The following is a 19,633-nucleotide window of genomic DNA, read 5'->3' on the forward strand; positions in this document are numbered from 1 at the left end:
CAATTTATGAATACTTTTTATTTAAATTACATTTTAAACTTACTTAAATTACTTTTATTTTTTTATATCTATTAGTAAGTCGTTTTTTCGCCGACCTGCGACAATCTTCTGCGAGTCACGCAACGTCCACACTCGCCACTGGCACAGCATTCATTTCTTTTAAGCGGTCGCCATTCTGGTTGCGACGCGGGGAGCGAATCTGTAAACGAGCAGCTCATTGGCTGGCTAGGTGTGCCACAAGCCAATCACAATCACTTGACCGGAAAGGCATGCAGTGTTGCCAGATTGGGCGGGTTTAGGTGCTTTTTGGCTGGTTTTGAACATATTTTGGGGTGGAAACCGTTAGCAATATCTGGCAACACTGAAGGCATGTCTGCTTGGGCGGAAGCCTTCTGCGGCAGTTACATTTTGACACGCGAGCAATGTTTCACCATAAAAATTCCGTAATTTCCATCTGTTTTCCGCGATCACAGAAAATCATTGGCCCTATGAGAGTGAGACAGTGAGAGAGCCACCCCCCAAAAAAAATCTTAACGGATTTACACGATTTGGAAAAATGACTTTTTCAGAACCGAAAAAAACAGAGCTTCCGGCTCAACAGTATTATTTTGAGAAATAAAACAATCTTTGGATATACATTTGTTCATTTTTGCATACATATTACTCATTCTCTGCAGTGGTCTGAATTATTTGTTATTAAATAGTTAATGTAAGTAAGTAAATGTTAATAAGTCAAATTTACTACTTTAAAAAAACATTTTAAAAAAATCGTGGGTGTATCGAATCGTGGGTCAAAAATCGCGATACGAATCGAATCGTGAGTTGGGTGTATCGTTACAGCCCTAATACACACACACAAAATTCTGAAATTTAAATCTTGCCTAAATGTTATTTAAATCTCAGATGACAAATTGTTTTTATAAAGATTTATATGGACATCATTCTTTACAACTGAGATTATTTCAATAAAAAAATATTAACAATAACAATACTAATCAAATAATCATAATCAAATTAATGAACTGGGTGAACTGGGAAAGCACATGAGCAATACAGTGGGGGCAATAAATATTCAAAACTTCAACTATTTTTCTAGTAAGCAACCCAGCTGATTGCACTAATTAGTTCTCCTACCAGTACTAATTAGAATTTACTAGATGAGTACTTCCACTCTTTTTGAAAAAGGGGACCCCACTTCTGAATAAATCATTTGGCACCAACCTGTCATTCAAGAAACATCTCATGATGTGTTGAGGCAAAGAGCTCTCCCAACAGCTTCATGACAAGATTATTGAGTAGCATAGCAACTGCACTGGTTACCAACGGATTTCTCAACTCCTACATGCTCCTATAAGCACCATCACAAGCAACACCGTTTCACAAGTGCAAGGAACATCACCTCCACCATCAACCAGTCATGCACAGGAGCTCCTCGCAAGATATCTGACTGGCCAGTCAAAACGTTAGACAGAAGAGTAACCCAAGAGCTAAGAACACCTAAACATGAGCTAAAAGCAGTGATTTTTTTTTTTTTTGGCCATATCAGCACCTGAGGCTATATCATGGCAAGAGCATTTCTAAAAGGTATTATAGTTACTTTCAATCAATAATTAAAACAAATAAAATTACAGAAATAAACAAATAACTAAATCAGATGCTTCAAAAATGCATGTGATAAAAATTCTAAAACTGTTTGTGGTGACACCTTCTTAAAATCATCATCCAAAGTATTTCGAGAGTAAAAATGTTCCCTTGTGGTATTTAGACCGAGACAGCAAAGTACAATATGCTTGACTGTCAAAGATATCTTACAAAAATGGCATTCTGGTAGTTCTTCACACTTTAAATAAATCCATACATACATGCATGGGTGATTCTCATGAAGCTGCAGTGAACATGTCCAGGACGCATTTTCCAAAATCAATACTTAATTCACATAAACTCTAATATTTTGTGTAAAGAAAATAGGGAGCACTATATGGACAAATGGTTTTCATCATCATATAAACTAATTTTTATATCAATTAAAAAAAAATCTATGTAAATTCTCATTACCGTTATGTGTCCGCATCCCTTTTTTTTAATGTTTACTTTAAATCATATAAAAATTCCTAATTTTATTAAAAAAAAACAATAGTGTAAAGTTATTTTAAAACATCTATATTTATGCATAATATTAATATTTTTTGTGTTGAACAAAAAAAGGTACTTGATTTTAAACAAAATAACTGTGTCCGTACCAAATGTTTCTCATTACCGTTTCATGATTTCACCCCCCCTATAAAAAAGTACGCCGTGCCTTTAAATTGATCAGCTATCCCATGATGCATCACTTCAGATACAAGATTCAAAATGGAGACAAGGTCAGTTGCTCACTCTTCTCTTACTTTGTGATATTTATGTTAACGTTGCTAAATCTGTCCTCAGTTACACTGTCTATCATTACCGTTATGGTTTAATACTCATTACTTTAAAAAAATATATATATATATTATTTTATGATTATTATCACAATATAAGGCTTTAACATGTGGCAAAGTTATAGGTTGCTAGCATGCTAGCATTTCAGGTTATTTGTGAAATTAGCCAAGAGTATCTCATTACCGTTACTCAATATTCTCATTACCATGCACTGTGAGGGCAATAAATAAATGTAAAAAAATATATATAAAGTAATTGTCATGGACTGTGCTGTTCATTTAATGGGATATTTTGTGGAAATATGAAATAAATTGTCAAAAAATGTTTTTAACTCATGACCTAGCTTCATCATTTACTGTAACGGTGATGAGAATTATTCTGGATCATGTAAGCCTCAAATAAGAATAAAATTCCATTAAAATATTTTTCCATTAAAAAAAGATCAACATAGTAAAGTTCACACTCTATTTTAGGCTCTCAACTTGAAAAAAATACTGAAATGAGGTGAACAACTTTTTTACGTTAATGTGAAGGTCTTCATGAGAATCACCCGCATGCGTGAGCCTTGAATGCCCAATCCGACACCACCTGGTCATGTCTGGTTTGGAATGAGGATAAAAATGTCTTATTGATGGCAGGGTTAATTTTGTACAATTTGTTTTCAGGACATTCATCCCACTCAGTCTGCCACTTCCTTAAAATATCAAATACGCAGCGGGCACAGTTAGTACAGAAAATTCAATAGGCAGTGCACTCCACAGCCATGGTGTCCATTCTCAATCACCTCAGAAGATTCCATTACTAAAGAAAAGGCATGTTGAGGTCATGAATAGCGCTAGTTCGTGGCAGCCTTCAAACATGGCCACCACAGACTACAATTCCCAAGCGTCACAGCACCCTCCCTCTCCCGAGTTTTGATTACCGCCGCACCTGTTCCTCTTCACACTTAAGCAGTCATGCTATTTAAGGACCACAACCACACGCCATCAACGTGAAGTATTGGTCCATGTCTCTGTACCTGATCATACCAAGCCGTTCTGTTTCCTGTACTGACTTTCGTGACATTGGCCCTGCTTTTGTTTATACTCAGACTCTTGAGTTAGTTGTTTGCCTCTGACATTCTGTTCGCTGATCGACCGACCCTCTGCCTGTACCTGATTTGACTGCTAGTTTGCGACGCACCCGCTCTCCCCTGCAACTGCATCTGTAAGTGCCTGCACCTGCTGACAGTTGAAGCTTGGTTGAAGTTTGCTACAGAACATTTGAAGAAGCCTGTAGATTACTGGGGGAGTAATGTGCTCAGAAGATATATATTATACACACACATACAGTTAGGCCCATAAATATTTGGACAGAGATAACATTTTTCTAATTTTGGTTCTGTACATTACCACAATGAATTTTGAACAAAACAATTCAGATGCAGTTGAAGTTCAGACTTTCAGCTTTAATTCAGTGGGTTGAACAAAATGATTGCATAAAAATGTGAGGAACTAAAGCATTTTTTAAACACAATCCCTTCATTTCAGGGGCTCAAAAGTAATTGGACAAATTAAATAATTGTAAATAAAATGTTCATTTCTAATACTTGGTTGAAAACCCTTTGTTGGCAATGACTGCCTGAAGTCTTGAACTCATGGACATCACCAGACGCTGTGTTTCCTCCTTTTTAATGCTCTGCCAGGCCTTTACTGCAGCGGTTTTCAGTTGCTGTTTGTTTGTGGGCCTTTCTGTCTGAAGTTTAGTCTTTAACAAGTGAAATGCATGCTCAATTGGGTTGAGATCAGGTGACTGACTTGGCCATTCAAGAATATTTCACTTTTTTGCTTTAATAAACTCTTGGGTTGCTTTGGCTTTATGTTTTGGGTCATTGTCCATCTGTATTATGAAACGCCGACCAATCAGTTTGGCTGGATTTGAGCACACAGTATGTCTCTGAATACCTCAGAATTCATCCGGCTGCTTCTGTCCTGTGTCACATCATCAATAAACACTAGTGACCCAGTGCCACTGGCAGCCATGCATGCCCAAGCCATCACACTGCCTCCGCCGTGTTTTACAGATGATGTGGTATGCTTTGGATCATGAGCTGTACCACACCTTCGCCATACTTTTCTTTCCATCATTCTGGTAGAGGTTGATCTTGGTTTCATCTGTCCAAAGAATGTTCTTCCAAAACTGTGCTGGCTTTTTTAGATGTTTTTTTAGCAAAGTCCAATCTAGCCTTTTTATTCTTGAGGCTTATGAGTGGCTTGCACCGTGCAGTGAACCCTCTGTATTTATTTTCATACAGTCTTTTCTTTATGGTAGGTTTGGATATTGATACGCCTACCTCCTGGAGAGTGTTGTTCACTTGGTTGGCTGTTGTGAAGGGGTTTCTCTTCACCATGGAAATTATTCTGCGATCATCCACCACTGTTGTCTTCTGTGGGCGTCCAGGTCTTTTTGCATTGATGAGTCCACCAGTGCTTTCTTTCTTTCTCAGAATGTACCAAACTGTAGATTTTGCCACTCCTAATATCGTAGCAATTTCTCGGATGCGTTTTTTCTGTTTTCGCAGCTTAAGGATGGCTTGTTTCACCTGCATGGAGAGCTCCTTTGACCGCATGTTTTCTTCACAGCAAAATCTTCCAAATGCAAGCACCACACCTCAAATCAACTCCAGGCCTTTTATCTGCTTAATTAAGAATGACATAATGAAGGAATTGCCCACACCTGCTCATGAAATAGCCTTTGAGTCAATTATCCAATTACTTTTGGTCCCTTTAAAAACAGGGTGGCACATGTTAAGGAGCTGAAACTCCTAAACCCTTCATCCAATTTTAATGTGGATACCCTCAAATGAAAGCTGAAAGTCTGGACTTTATGTCCATGTCCATTATATAACTATAACTTGAATATGTTTCAGTAAACAGGTAAAAAAAAAATGTCAGTGTCCAAATATATGGACCTAACGGTGGCTTGTAGTATTCAAGTCCAGAACTCGGACTCGAGTCTGACTCGTGCCCTAATTTTAAGGACTCGTGACTCGACTTGGACTTGAGCATGAGTCAGACTCGTGCGTTAACTGCATTCGGACTTGTAAGTCGGAGACGAGGACTCAGATTTTTTTTCTTTATTTTTTTGTAACATGCCATAATAATTTGGCATATTTATATCTACATTTTTTTTTTTTTACTAATTTTGTGCAAGTGTGTCACACTTGCGCGCCTTAGCGTGTGCATCAGATAGACTCTCGGGCGCGCTCCGGACAGCATGTGCGCCAAGCGGGCTCCTGCGCACGCGCCGTAAACTACTCGCACCTGCACAGGATTAAGGCGCAATCAGCGCACCTTTATAAAAACTGTGAAAACACACTTACTTTGTGAAGTATTGAGTTGCGTTGCTGACACATTATCGAGCCTTATTTCCTTGTTTGGGTTCCTGATCCCTGATTTCCTGTTTCTCGTCTTTGATTCTGCCGAGTCTACGATAGCCTGTTTGTGCCTCGCTTGACCTATTGCCTGTTACACCGTTTTATGATTTTGCCTGCCGTTCTGGATTGTTTACCCTCTTCACTTGTATTAATAAACACACCTTCTGCACTTACATCCGTCTCCCAACCATCTCTGACAGAATACTTTGCATTCCCTGATAAACAGACCTGTTCATACGTCAGGTTCAGGAACAAACTAATGTTAATGGCAGGAAAACAGCCACCGTCAAATGGTGCGGTTGGAGTGTTGGACTTGACTCGGATCAATAGTGGACTTGACACTGGACTCGGACTCTAGGTTTAGTGACTCGACTACAACACTGGTGTGTGTGTGTGTGTGTATAAGTGCAATGTTTGGCTCTGCATGTGACCCTAAAAATATGATACCCACAGTAAAGTTCAGCAGTGGAAGCATCATGGTATGGGTCTGTTTCTCTTCTCATGGTACCAGTGGAAACCAATTATCAAAGGGAAAATGAATGGGGTTATTTACTGGAAATTTCTTGAGAGAAATCCATTGCCAGCCACTAGGATGAGATGTGGGTGGACGTTCCAGAAGGACAACAATCCAAACCAGAGCATCAGCGACACAGTAGCTCACACGGCCGTACCATGAGAAACCAGACTTGTTTATAAGTAGCTAAGCTGCTCTTCATGAGAACAATTTGATCTTCCAAACAAAACAATCAGAATCAAAATCCAGTGAAAACTCAGGGAGGAGGAGCGATTTTTGTGAATTGTGGACGGACAGATGGACACCGCATGATGGCAAAAGCTCACCGGCCTACGGCCATGTGAGCTAAACATACTGCAAACGAGACTCTCAACTGGTTCCATAGGAAAATAAAGGTGTGTCCCAGTCAATCACCACACTTCTTCTTTCGGGTGCTCCCATGAGGGTCACCACAGTGGATCATCATTAGGTATTTTTACCTAATCTGTATGTCTGAATTGTGGGAGGAAGCCCATGCAGACACAGGAAGAACATGCAAACTCCACACACAGAAAGGCCCCCATCAGCCGTGAGGTTCGAACCCAGAACCTTCTTACTGTGAGGCGACAGGGTTGACCACCACACCACTGTGCCCGTCAAGCACCACATTTAAACCCAATAAAAAAAAAAATCTGTCAAATGAACTGAAGATCATGACTCACCATCTCATTTAAAAACGGTCTGTGAAGAAGAATGAGCTTAAATCCCACCTGAACACTGTGAAACATTCGTTTCTTCATACAGGAAGCATCTTGAAGTTGTCATTGCAAACTAAGGGTGTATTCAGACCAGGATAGTTCGATAGTTTACTTGCTTTGGTCCGAACCAAATGTTCTTTTTATTTTTTCATTTTGGTGCGGTTCGCTTTCACACTGTACATTTTAGTAAGCGGACCAAAATCTGTCAACAAAGCCACGCGCCCTGAGGTCGTTCAGCTATTGGTCAGAGACGACACGCGCACAAAGCGTTAAGTTCAAAAGTAGTCATGGAGGCTTTCCGTGCTGTTATTCTTTTTAATGTCATCAAAGCTATATGTTTTTTCCAGTTTTTACTCTTTTCACAATTGTGCGATTACTATGCTGTTGTACAAGTAATTTATCAACGACGACGACAAAGGGCAAGGCGGCTACGGAGGATAGCGCTGATGAGCGCACATCATGTTGTGACAGTTCTGGCTCTTCACGCAGTAGATGAATTTCTTTTTTGCGTCGCTAGTACCGCCACTTTTTGAAAGAATGTCCCTGATTTTAATGTAGGTCTGACGGAGTTTCTTCACTTTTAGCCGACATTGTTCTGGGGAGCGCGTGAACCCCTTCTTCATTTTCTCACTGAATACAGCAAACACGTCGGCATTTTTGTGTGTTCTCTCCAAAAGCTCAGATATGTGGACATCTGCCCATATATCCACAAGGGTACGCGTTTCTTCCTCGGCCCACGTTTGCCCCCTACTCATTTTTTGTACTCTGTAGTCTAGCCTACCACTGGTCTGAATGACTGAATGACTGTTGTAAGGTTCCCTTGACAACTGAAACAGTGTTTGCACTTTGCGGTGGAGTGTCAAGACTCTGTTTCCCATAATGCTCGACAAACGACGGAAGCTCCCGAGGTACAAAAAAGCAAAACTGTCGGATTAGGTCCGGTCTGCTTTCACACCTCCAAAAGGTCCGCACCAGGGTTCCTTTGGTCCGGACCAAGTCCGACCTTGCAGCTCGGTCTCGGTCCGCTTGTTTGGTCCGGACCAGAGTTCGGTGGTTTGTATTCAGACCAACCCAAAAGGTCCAGACCAAGGGAAATTTGGGTCGTTTGGTCCGGACCAAACAACGTAGGTGTGAATACGCCATAAGATTTCTCCACCAAGTATTCAATACGTTTCAGGTATTTCAGTTCAATACCTTTTCCCAAGGCAGCACGGTGGTGTAGTGGTTAGCGCTGTTGCCTCACAGCAAGAAGGTCCGGGTTCGAGCCCCGTGGCCGGCGAGGGCCTTTCTGTGTGGAGTTTGCATGTTCTCCCCGTGTCTGCGTGGGTTTCCTCCGGGTGCTCCGGTTTCCCCCACAGTCCAAAGACATGCAGGTTAGGTTAACTGGTGACTCTAAATTGACCGTAGGTGTGAATGTGAGTGTGAATGGTTGTCTGTGTCTATGTGTCAGCCCTGTGATGACCTGGCGACTTGTCCAGGGTGTACCCCGCCTTTCGCCCGTAGTCAGCTGGGATAGGCTCCAGCTTGCCTGCGACCCTTTAGAACAGGATAAAGCAGCTAGAGATAATGAGATGAGACCTTTTCCCAATACTCGTTCCACTTTAGTGCACATAACGTTTTATGGATTGGAATATTACGATTTCTTTATCCTTGTGCTTTACTGCGTCAATACCAATACCTGCTCAACAGTTCATGTAAACAGCTGCACTGAAAGTTGTTCAATAGAAAAATAACTGATTTGATGAATCCTTATTTCCCCCACTGTATTCTCCAAGGCCAACTTCTGACAGTCAGATAAAGCAACAACAGATGGAATGGCTCCGGCATTGCACCTGACATGAATGCTGAGTTTGGGATGACTCATCACCTCGGCTAAGTGAGCCATTTTCAGTCTCTTCCCTCTGCTGTGCCTCAGGAGGCACATTTTACCGAGACTTTTTTTTTTTAATAGGTACATGAAAGAGCAACATGTTGAAATATGGTGGTATTTGTTTTGGTTAATTGAGACACATCCATTTAAAAAGGCTGTTAGTGTTCTAAAAGTAACAGTATCGTCATTAAGTCGAGGGACAAGTGCACTTTTCTAAATGTCATCACAGAAACAGGAAAGCAAACGCAACCAACGGTCTCTGTCTAAGCGCAGTGACGTCTATCAAAATTGAAAACAGCTGCCACGCTACTGAAAAACGTGTTTTCAATACATCACCTCATCACTAGTCTGGCTAACGCAACTTCAAAGCTCTGCGAGCATTGGTCTGGCAAAGATATTAAGCCCAACCGTTTCCCAAAGTGCGTGGTTGACCCGCCTCCCTGAAATGCCTCAGTTTGCTACTGGTCGAAGCCAGAAAAGGCTGTGACGAAGCTTAAACCAATCACATCACTCTTTCCTCTGACGTATGTGACGCGACGGAAACTGCTTGAGTAACAGGAAGAAGATAAATACCTCCAGGGCTGCTATTTGCTCCATTTTCAATGAGAATTTCCCGTTGAATGCTTTCAATACAGCATTCACTGCTGTGTCAAAGGCTTGCCGCTGCTCCATGTTCGTAATGTTTCTAGTGAATGAAGCGCTTCCGGCATAGATTCTGTAAACAATCTATGGCTTCCAGTCACAGTTCTACTACGTCACTGCCTTGAACACGCCTCTACCCAGGGCCGTTGGAGATGCTCAAAGTTGATTGGCTCCCGATTTTTCGGGAGCTTGGAAGAGCTGGAGATAGCTTGCCTTGCCAGACCAAGTTCGCAACAGCCCCCCGTGTTGCGTCACACTTAGGATGGGCGGGCCCAGGCTACCTCATAACCTACTGCATGACCTCATATTCCACACACTGTCCTCTTGGGTGCATATCAAGATTCCTTGTATGACTGTAATTACAGTAGTAATATGTTTACGATATCATATACACATTCACTAGACACTTTATTAGAAACAGCTGTACCAGGTGTGGCATGCAAAAGTTTGCGCACCCTTGCTTAAAACAACAGTTTCTGTGAAGAGTTAAGCGAGCAGAAAAACGAACTGATCACCAAAAGGCGTGAAGTTAAAGATGACACGTTTCTTTTCAGCATGTTATGCAAGATTTGTGTATTATTTTTGTTTTGTACAATTGTAGAGTGGGGAAAAAAAAAGGAAAGGAACACCATGCAAAAGTTTGGGCACCCCAATACGTTTGAGCTCTCAGGTAACCTTTACCAAGGTTCCAGACCTTAATTAGCTTATTGTGCCATGGCTTGCATAGTTTTCCCCAAAGCGTTTTAGCGTGTCAGGCCCGATACACTTGCTCTGTCTGCCGATATGCTTAGTCGCTTTAGTTAAAATCCGATACGCTTAGATTTGTACCGATACGTTAAAATTTCCTACCCACAAGTAACTAGATACATAGGAGAGCAAATAACAGATCCATTTACATACTGATTGATATTTGTGTTAAACAAGCGGTCTTTTTTCCCAATGTTTGTGTTGATTCTGTCAAAGTAATATGTCCGCATGGTATGATGTAAACAAACTGTAATCTGTTGGCTACGTCAAGATCACGTGTTCAAACCGTCCAATAAAAATATCGAAAGAAAACGTCAAACATCCCGGAATTCATTATAAGCGATCTCATTGGCTGCCGATGTTGTCCCCCGCCAGACGGACAAAGCCGACTGACTTTAATAAGCTAGGAGAAGACTCGCAGGACAATTTGATCCACATCAGCATGGATGACAGCGAGATGGACTATGAGAGGGCTGCCCAACATTGGGCCAAGCAAAAGCCGAGGAGAATTAATCTGCTTTAAAGGAGTAGAAAACTCAATTCATTAGTTTTGGTTTGCAGAAAGATTATGTGCTTATAAACACTCTCACGAAGTGAAGTTGTCCAAATGTGTCAAATACAGCATCATTTCAAATAATCATCATAAGCATTTTTTGGCAGCGTGATGTCACTGGGATCCATTTAACAAAAGGCAGCTCCGGATTATTCTTTTGTTAAAGGCTCACAGTGACATCACACTGCCAAATATACTCATCATTATTATTCGAAATTATGCTACATTTGACACTTAACACAATCTCTTCATGAACGTGTTTATAAATACATAATCTTTCTGCAAACTTAAATGTACGAATTAAGTTTTCTTTTCCTTTAAATATGTTTTAATCTTAATCTAGTCCATTTAATAAAGTGCCAAAATTTAAACTTTATAATACGCAGTTGCCTTACTTTTCTTTTCAGTGTATCTTAGTTATACATATATTACGGTAATTGCATCAGAAACATTCGAAATCATTACAGTTATAGTAATACAGCAACTTATTTTAAGGTGGCAGGTCTTAGGTTCAGATCCCTTTGTGATCAACAGGAGGTCATGATGATCGATTCTCTTCATTGGGTTGCATAAGATGGAGCGAACCACTGGTCATATTTTCATGCACATTTTTGTTACAACACTACTTGATCATAGGTAATTAAGTGCAAGGGATCCCCGTAGATTTTCAAATCTATCATATACCTAAGTAATCTATAGCAAAACAGTTTAACTTGCATGTTGAACTTTAAAGGAACAGTCCACCGTACTTCCATAATGAAATATGCTCTTATCTGAATTGAGACGAGTTGCTCCGTACCTCTCCGAGCTTTGCGCGACCTCCCAGTCAGTCAGACGCAGTCAGACGCGCTGTCACTCCTGTTAGCAATGTAGCTAGGCTCAGTATGGCCAATGGTATTTTTTTGGGGCTGTAGTTAGATGCGACCAAACTCTTCCGCATTTTTCCTGTTTACATAGGTTTATATGACCAGTGATATGAAACAAGTTCAGTTACACAAATTGAAACGTAGCGATTTTCTATGCTATGGAAAGTCCGCACTATAATGACAGGCGTACTAACACCTTCTGCGCGCTTCGGCAGCGCATTGATACGGAGCTCAGATATCAATGCGCTGAAGGTGTTAGTACGCCTGTCATTATAGTGCGGACTTTCCATAGCATAGAAAATCGCTACGTTTCAATTTGTGTAACTGAACTTTTTTCATATCACTGGTCATATAAACCTATGTAAACAGGAAAAACGCGGAAGAGTTTGGTCGCATCTAACTACAGCCCCAAAAAATACCGTTGGCCATGCTGAGCCTAGCTACATTGCTAACAGGAGTGACAGCGCGTCTGACTGGGAGGTCGCGCAAAGCTCGGAGAGGTACGGAGCAACTCGTCTCAATTCAGATAAGAGCATATTTCATTATGGAAGTACGGTGGACTGTTCCTTTAAGGTGAAATTTCAAATGTGTATACATTAATACTATTTAAGTCAGAAATCATTGAAGCACTGTTAAACTCTATCCTATAATCATGGATCTAAAACCTCTCGGAGAACCTGAAAATGCACGTGAGAGCATCTATTTTCAAAAAAGTTTCCGGGGGGGCATGCTCCCAGACCCCCCAGTTTCACTTCGCGCCATTGGCGCTCAATTGTCTGTGTTTTATCGTGCCAGAATTTAGGGCTTTAATTTTTTTTCTGGGAAAAACACTGACTTGTTCACATTTGTCATTAGGAAAGCCCAGGTGATGCAGATTTCAAAGCTGTGTAAATTAACCGACTTCTCAAACTTGTCCCTAAAATCAACAGCCATGGGCTCCTCTAAACAACTCTAGCATTCTGAACAAGAGTGCTCCGAGAGCACAATATCCCCCGCTGGAAACTATGCCATAACTCTGGAAAAATACGACTGAATTGAACGAAATTGCAATATCCGTATTACCGACATATAACAAAGAATCCTGCCAAGTTTCGTGAAATTCCTCCAAAAACTGAGAGGAGTTGATTTCAGAAGGTGAGTACCCTTCCCGGGACGGACGGAAATCGCTATGACATAATTCCCCTTTGGGCCTTTCAGCCAGTGGGGGATAAAAAAAAATAATAATAATAATTGATGGTCGCAAAGCAGGAGAAGGCTACAAGAAGACAGCAAAGCGTTTTCAGGTAGTCACTTCCTCAATTCGTAATGTTATTAAGAAATGGCAGTGAACAGGAATGGTGGAGGTCAAGGTGAGGTCTGGAAGACCAAGAAAACTTTCTGAAAGAAAGTCTGCTCGTTGGATTGCTTGAAAGGCAAATAAAAACCATATTTGACTGCAAAAGACCTTCAGAAAGATTTAGCAGACCCTGGAGTGGTGGGGCACTGTTCTACAGTGCAGCAACACCTGAACAAATATGACCTTCATGGTAGAGTCAGCAGAAGAGAACTTTTTCTGCGTCCTAGCCACAAAATTCAGCATCTGACGTTTGCAAATGAACATCTAAACAAGTCGGAAACAAGTCCTGTGGACTGATGAAGTCAAAATAGAACTTTTTGGCCACAATGTGCAAAGGTACGTTTGGAGAAAAAAGGGAGCCGTATTCCAGGAAAAGAACACCTCTCCATCTATTAAGCACTGGGGTGGATCGATCATGCTTTGGGCTGGTGTTGCAGCCAGTGGCACAGGGCACATTTTATTGGTAGAGGGAAGAATGGATTCAAATAAATACCAGCAAATTCTGGAAGCAAACATCATACCATCTGTAAGAAAGTTGAAGTTAAAAAGAGGATGGGTCCCACAACAAGATAATGATCTAAAATACACCTCAAAATCTACCTCAAGAGGTGCAAGCTGAAGGTTTTGCCCTGGCCCTCACAGTCCCCTGACCTAAACGTCATTGAAAATCTGTGGATGGAACTCAAAAGAGCAGTGCATGCAAGGAGGCCCAAGAATCTTGCAGAATTCAAAGCCTTTTGCAGGGACGAATGGGCAAAAATCCCTCAAGTAAGAACTGAAAGACTCTTAGCTGACTACAAAAAGCATTTACAAACTGGGATATTTGCCAAAGCGGGAATTACTAAGTCCTGACTACGTCAGGTGCCCAAACTTTTGCTTCAGGCCCCCACCACCACCCTTTTTTTTTTTTTTTTTTTTTTTTTTTTGATATTTTGTACCTGGGTGGCACGGTGGTGTAGTGGTTAGCGCTGGCGCCTCACAGCAAGAAGGTCCGGGTTCGAGCACCGTGGCTGGCGAGGGCCTTTCTGTGTGGAGTTTGCATGTTCTCCCCGTGTCCGCGTGGGTTTCCTCCGGGTGCTCCGGTTTCCCCCACAGTCCAAAGACATGCAGGTTAGGTTAACTGGTGACTCTAAATTGACCGTAGGTGTGAATGTGAGTGTGAATGGTTGTCTGTGTCTATGGTGGTGTTTACATTAGACCGTATCCATATCGTTGTCGTTGCACTGTCCGTGCACATTAAAACGCCGGGAAACGACTCCACAGGCGGAACAGTTTGTATCCGCCAGGGCCCACGTATTCAACCCAGTACGTATCTGATCCGGTGCTGTGTAAACATTGAGGAACGAGGATACGCAGTGCTGAGCTCTAGCTGACGTCGTCATTGGACAACGTCACTGTGGCATCCACCTTCCTGATTCGCTGGCGTTGGTCATGCCACGTTGGTCATGTGACGCGACTGCTGAAAAACCTTCTCCTCTTTAGTCCCAATGACACGGCGTCCCTGATTTCCATAAAGAACTTCAAATTTTGATTCTTATGCTCTCTCACTCTCTCTCGCTTTCTCTCTCTCTCTCGCTCACTTTCTCTCTCTCACTCGCTCACTCAATCTCTCACACACTTTATGTGCTTGCAAGTGGTGAGTGACTTGCGCATGCCCGATCTGCACTGGGATCATGTGACGTGCCGTCTAATTAGTCATGCGATTAGCGTATCCGTGTATCGGCATTGCTGTGTGCACGGGGAACGGTTTTGTTGCGGGCACAGAAATTGTGTGTATGCAAATCGTTTTAAAAACGTTAATCTGATCATCCGCTGATTCGAAATAATGTAAACAGGGCCTATGTGTCAGCCCTGTGATGACCTGGCGACTTGTCCAGGGTGTACCCCGCCTTTCGCCCGTAGTCAGCTGGGATAGGCTCCAGCTCGCCTGCGGCCCTGTAGGACAGGATAAAGCGGCTAGAGATGATGAGATGAGAGAATTTGTACCTGTAAATGATGGAAATAAAAATGTGATCTTGCCAAAAATATTAAAGAAATGGGTCATCTTTACCAGTATGTCTTTTGGTGCTCAGTTCATCTTCTGCTCACTTAACTATTTACAGTCATTTTAAGCAAGGGTGCCCGAACTTTTGCATGCCACTGTAATATTCAAATCAGACATTAGAATGTGGAAAATTGTGACGTCAGTGACTTTAACCATGGTATGGCTGTCGGTGCCAGATGGGCTGCCTCGAGTATTTCAGAAACTACTGATCTGCTGGGAAATTCACACACAACAGTCAGGCGCTATATCTAGCCCAAGTAACTTTAATGCTGTGCAGGTTCTGGACACCATGTATAATGTAATGTATAAATACCGATACGCACCTAGACGCAATTGTGTAAGGAACAGCATTTGCCAGAAAGGACAACAAACGTAAGTGTGTGTGTGTGTGTGTATATATAGTAACAAATATGTTTATCATCGCCGAGACAATAGAAATGTAACTAAAACTTTGCCATCAGTGGCGAATAGACGTTAACCTGAGAAAGTCCCCATGAAGCCAGTGTCCATCATCTGGGAGGGGTGAGCCTGAGCACCCCAGTGATCAGGAAAACCAGCCATAGAGCCTACGAGAAAGAAAGGACGAGAAAGGAAGTAAACCCAATAAAGAGCCACGAAGATTTATGGATCGAGGGGGAAAAGGGGAGGAAAAAAAAAACACGTGTGAGAAAAAGAGCCACAAGGCACAACCATTCAGATATCACTGAAAGATGAAAGAAAGGGCAAGTGCAATCTTTTCCTTTGGACAGCACCCAAGCATTACCACAGAGTTAATTTAATTGCTTTTTGGTTAGCTGATGCCATTTTAAATATTCCGGTCAATTAGTGTCTAAATGACACATCACTGCAACATCACAGATTCATTTACTAGATCACATGTACCCTGGCAGCAGTCGGCTTCATTACACAGCACATCAAACATCGGTGCTCACCTGGCAGGATGTCTGACACCAAGGCCTGCTGATCTATCAGATGGGGCTGGACTTCTTTCTGCTGGTGCGACACTGAAACCTGTTCCCCTGGTGTCCCTGATAAACCTACAGTACCTGTAACAAAAAGATGCAAAACCAGGTCCCACTTTTTGTCAGACACCCGAAAATAACGCACATGAACAGTTTTTCATACACGCCTAACGTCACGACATTACACAAACCGTTTCCTGAACTCACCTTCATCCCAACCACCGTCTAATCTCTTGCATCCTTTAGGCCAACAAATATGGTTTGATATGCATCGCTGGGACAATGTTAGCTACAGAGCCTGTTCAGAATGCGTGCAGTGGAGCAGGCCTGAGAAGTGTGTGTGTGGGGTGTGTGTGTGACTGGCACAGTGTGAGCCTGCGGTCCCGTCTCGACCGGGAACCTCCTGACTCTAGTGGGCCTGCCGCCTGATCTGAAGTGCTTGCTCTGACCACAGCAGGGGTAAATAACCCTCCCTCGCCCCCTCCCTCAGCCGCCTGGTGGCTTTTCAAGCGTGACAGTGAGAAGACTTGACAGAACAACATCCATAGTGACTAGAACACCACAGGTCCAGAAAAATCCAAACAGAGCTATTGGGGCCATCCTTTTGGGCCCCTGCTGTTTATAAAAACAGGTTATTAGGGTCAAAATAGCTCTGTTATGCTGTGCGAAACAACTAATTTGGTTGAAATCCAACTCTTTAAGAAAAAAAAAACCACACACACACAACAATAACAGCAGCAGCATTGCCGTAAACTATCTCCCGTACTCTCTAAAAAGCCCACATCCGTCTGTCACTTTGAATTTCGCTGATTTGACCTCCTCTGTTCGACCCTTCCAGCTCTGTCTGTTCCCACCGTTGAATGAGCCACGAATACAATATGCTAAAATCAATCTTCGAGTTCCCTGAAAAGAATGCTCTTCTGATATGTGGAAGTCCTCTGAAACATTACCACCAGTAGCAGGAGGTTTTTTTGTTTTTTTTTCAGAACATCTTTATTATTTGGTAAGTCATTCGTGCATTAATTTACCAGTACAGGAAGTGCTTAATCTGAGCCTATCCCAGGAACAGCAGTCCATTACAGGGCTCCGTGCACAGACACATTTACCGTTCACACTCATTCACACCTCGGAGAGCTATTTATTCTCGCCAGTCTACCTACCGGCTTGTTTTTGAGAGGTGGGAGAAAACTGGAGAAGCCGGAGGAAACCCACACCGACAGGAGACATAGAACATGCAAAACACCACAAGAACCCGAGCACTGGATCCTGAGCTCTTGAGCTGTGAAGAGGGAACGTTACCTTGCTTGCAGAAAATGGGTTTCATGCAAAAAATCTTAGGGGAGGAGGGGAAAAAAAAAAAAAAACATTGCTGAAGCAGCGATGCCTGAAGCCATGCTGAGTTTTGCTTCAAAAAAATAACTAAATTAGGTGACAGTGACTAAGGCAGTACATTTACCAGCAAGAGTACAAGTCCTCCCTCAGAGAATGATGGGGGGAAAAAGCAGTGAAAGAAGTATATTCAGGCATGTGCAGGCAATTTAATCCATGTAAAAGTGCTGCTTACTCCCAGGATTTGACAGCCTGCTCATCTCGGCAGTATACTGGACAACTTGCTTTTGATCCGAGGAGTTCATGAATCATGGCAATGCATTAGTGCCGAATGTGTTCAAGTCTACAAGGCATGACTACCAGTCTGGCAGCAACAACACTCCAACCCACAAATCTGATGCCTGCTAGGTGGAGGGAGTGTCATAACCCACTAGGGCGGTGTGAGGGGCACAAGCAGCAAGCATTACTGAAAGGAAGATAGGAAAAAGCACTCTCTTGGTGCTCACATACAGTAGATTCAGGCAGCCATGTTTATTTTTGTTTTTCAACAAAGTGGTTAGCGCTGTCGCCTCACAGCAAGAAGGTTCTGGGTTTGAGCCCAGTGGCCGGCGAGGGCCTTTCTGTGTGGAGTTTGCATGTTCTCCCCGTGTCTGTGTGGGTTTCCCTGACATGCAGGTGAGGTGAACTGGTGGCTCTAAATTGGCCGTATGTGTGAATAAGTGTTTGTCTCTGTGTGTCGGCCCTGTGATGACCTAGCGACTTGTCCAAGGTGTACCCCGCCTTTCGCCCGTAGTCAGCTGGGATAGGCTCCAGCTTGGCCACGACCTTGCACAGGATAAGCAGCTACAGATCTCATCTCATCTCATTATCTCTAGCCGCTTTATCCTGTCCTACAGGGTTGCAGGCAAGCTGGAGCCTATCCCAGCTGACTACGGGCGAAAGGCGGGGTACACCCTGGACAAGTCGCCAGGTCATCACAGGGCTGACACACAGACACAGACAACCATTCACACTCACATTCACACCTACGGTCAATTTAGAGTCACCAGTTAACCTAACCTGCATGTCTTTGGACTGTGGGGGAAACCGGAGCACCCGGAGGAAACCCACGCGGACACGGGGAGAACATGCAAACTCCGCACAGAAAGGCCCTCGCCGGCCACGGGGCTTGAACCCGGACCTTCTTGTTGTGAGGCGACAGCACTAACCACTACACCACCGTGCCGCCGTGGCTACAGATAATGGATGGAAATAACAATTATTCCCGTATTAGGCTTTTTTTTAATAACAATTATACTGTTATGTACTCTAGTGGCAGTAAGAAAACACTGAACATTTTTCTTTACACAAATAGAACAGAAGAGGAAATCTAGCCAGGCACTGCAAGAACAGCTGCGAGTTGGCCTCGTGTTTAGTGTGTCCGCCTCTTGACCAGGAGATCGTGAATTCTACTCGCGGTCAGGTTACACCAAAGACCATCATAAAAATGGTGCCATCTGGCAAGGCACGCCACAATACAGATGTGAGAAGGGTGTCAAACTCTTGTAGTTACGAGGACCAGCCCTCCACTGTAAATCTATATATGTACAGTTCCATGAAAAAGTATTTATACCCCTTGAACTTTTTCACATTTTTCCACCATACAACCACGAACTTAAAAGTTTCTTATTGAGATTTTATGTGATAGACCAACACAGAGTAGCACATAATTGTGAAGTGAAACGAAAATGATAAATGGTCTTCAAAATTTTAAACAAAAATCTGAAAAATGTGGTGTGCATTAGTATTCAGCCCCCCTGCGTCAATACTTTGTAGAGCCACCTTTTGCTGCAATTACAGCTGCAAGTCTTTTGTGGTATGTCTCTACCAGCTTTGCACATCTAGACACTGAAATTTTTGCCCATTCTTCTTTGCAAAATAGCTCAAGCTCAGACAGATTGGATGGAGAGCGTCTGTGAACAGCAATTTTCAAGTCTTGCCACAGATGCTCAATGGGATTTAGGTCTGGACTTTGACTGGGCCATTCTAACACATGAATATTCTTTGATCTAAACCCTTCCATTGTAGCTCTGGCTGTATGTTTAGGGTCACTGTCTTGCTGGAAGGTGAATCTCCTTCCCAGTCTCAAGTCTTTTGCGGCCTCCAACAGGTTTTCTTCCAGGATTGCCCTGTATTTAGCTCCATCCATCTTCCCATC

At 42.6% G+C, this 19,633-nt stretch overlaps 1 protein-coding gene across 10 annotated transcripts in view; it reads right to left on the reverse strand.

The window, feature by feature from the left end:
* Nucleotides 1-19,633, reverse strand: part of LOC132887083 (microtubule-associated protein 4) — a 271,926-nt gene that overhangs the window by 84,979 nt on the left and 167,314 nt on the right. For 7 of the 10 annotated variants that reach the window (XM_060922440.1, XM_060922439.1, XM_060922441.1 and 4 more), the window contains 2 exons: nt 16,078-16,191; nt 15,625-15,711 (listed from right to left, as the gene is read on the reverse strand). The exons of 2 other annotated variants lie outside the window; for them this stretch is intronic. In XM_060922440.1, the coding sequence (XP_060778423.1) occupies nt 15,625-15,711; nt 16,078-16,191 (201 nt within the window). The remainder of the gene's footprint in view (nt 1-15,624; nt 15,712-16,077; nt 16,192-19,633) is intronic. One more of the 10 variants, XM_060922443.1, reaches the window with a different exon arrangement.

Source organism: Neoarius graeffei, chromosome 5 (genome assembly GCF_027579695.1).
Source record: "Neoarius graeffei isolate fNeoGra1 chromosome 5, fNeoGra1.pri, whole genome shotgun sequence".
Lineage (NCBI taxonomy): Eukaryota > Metazoa > Chordata > Actinopteri > Siluriformes > Ariidae > Neoarius > Neoarius graeffei.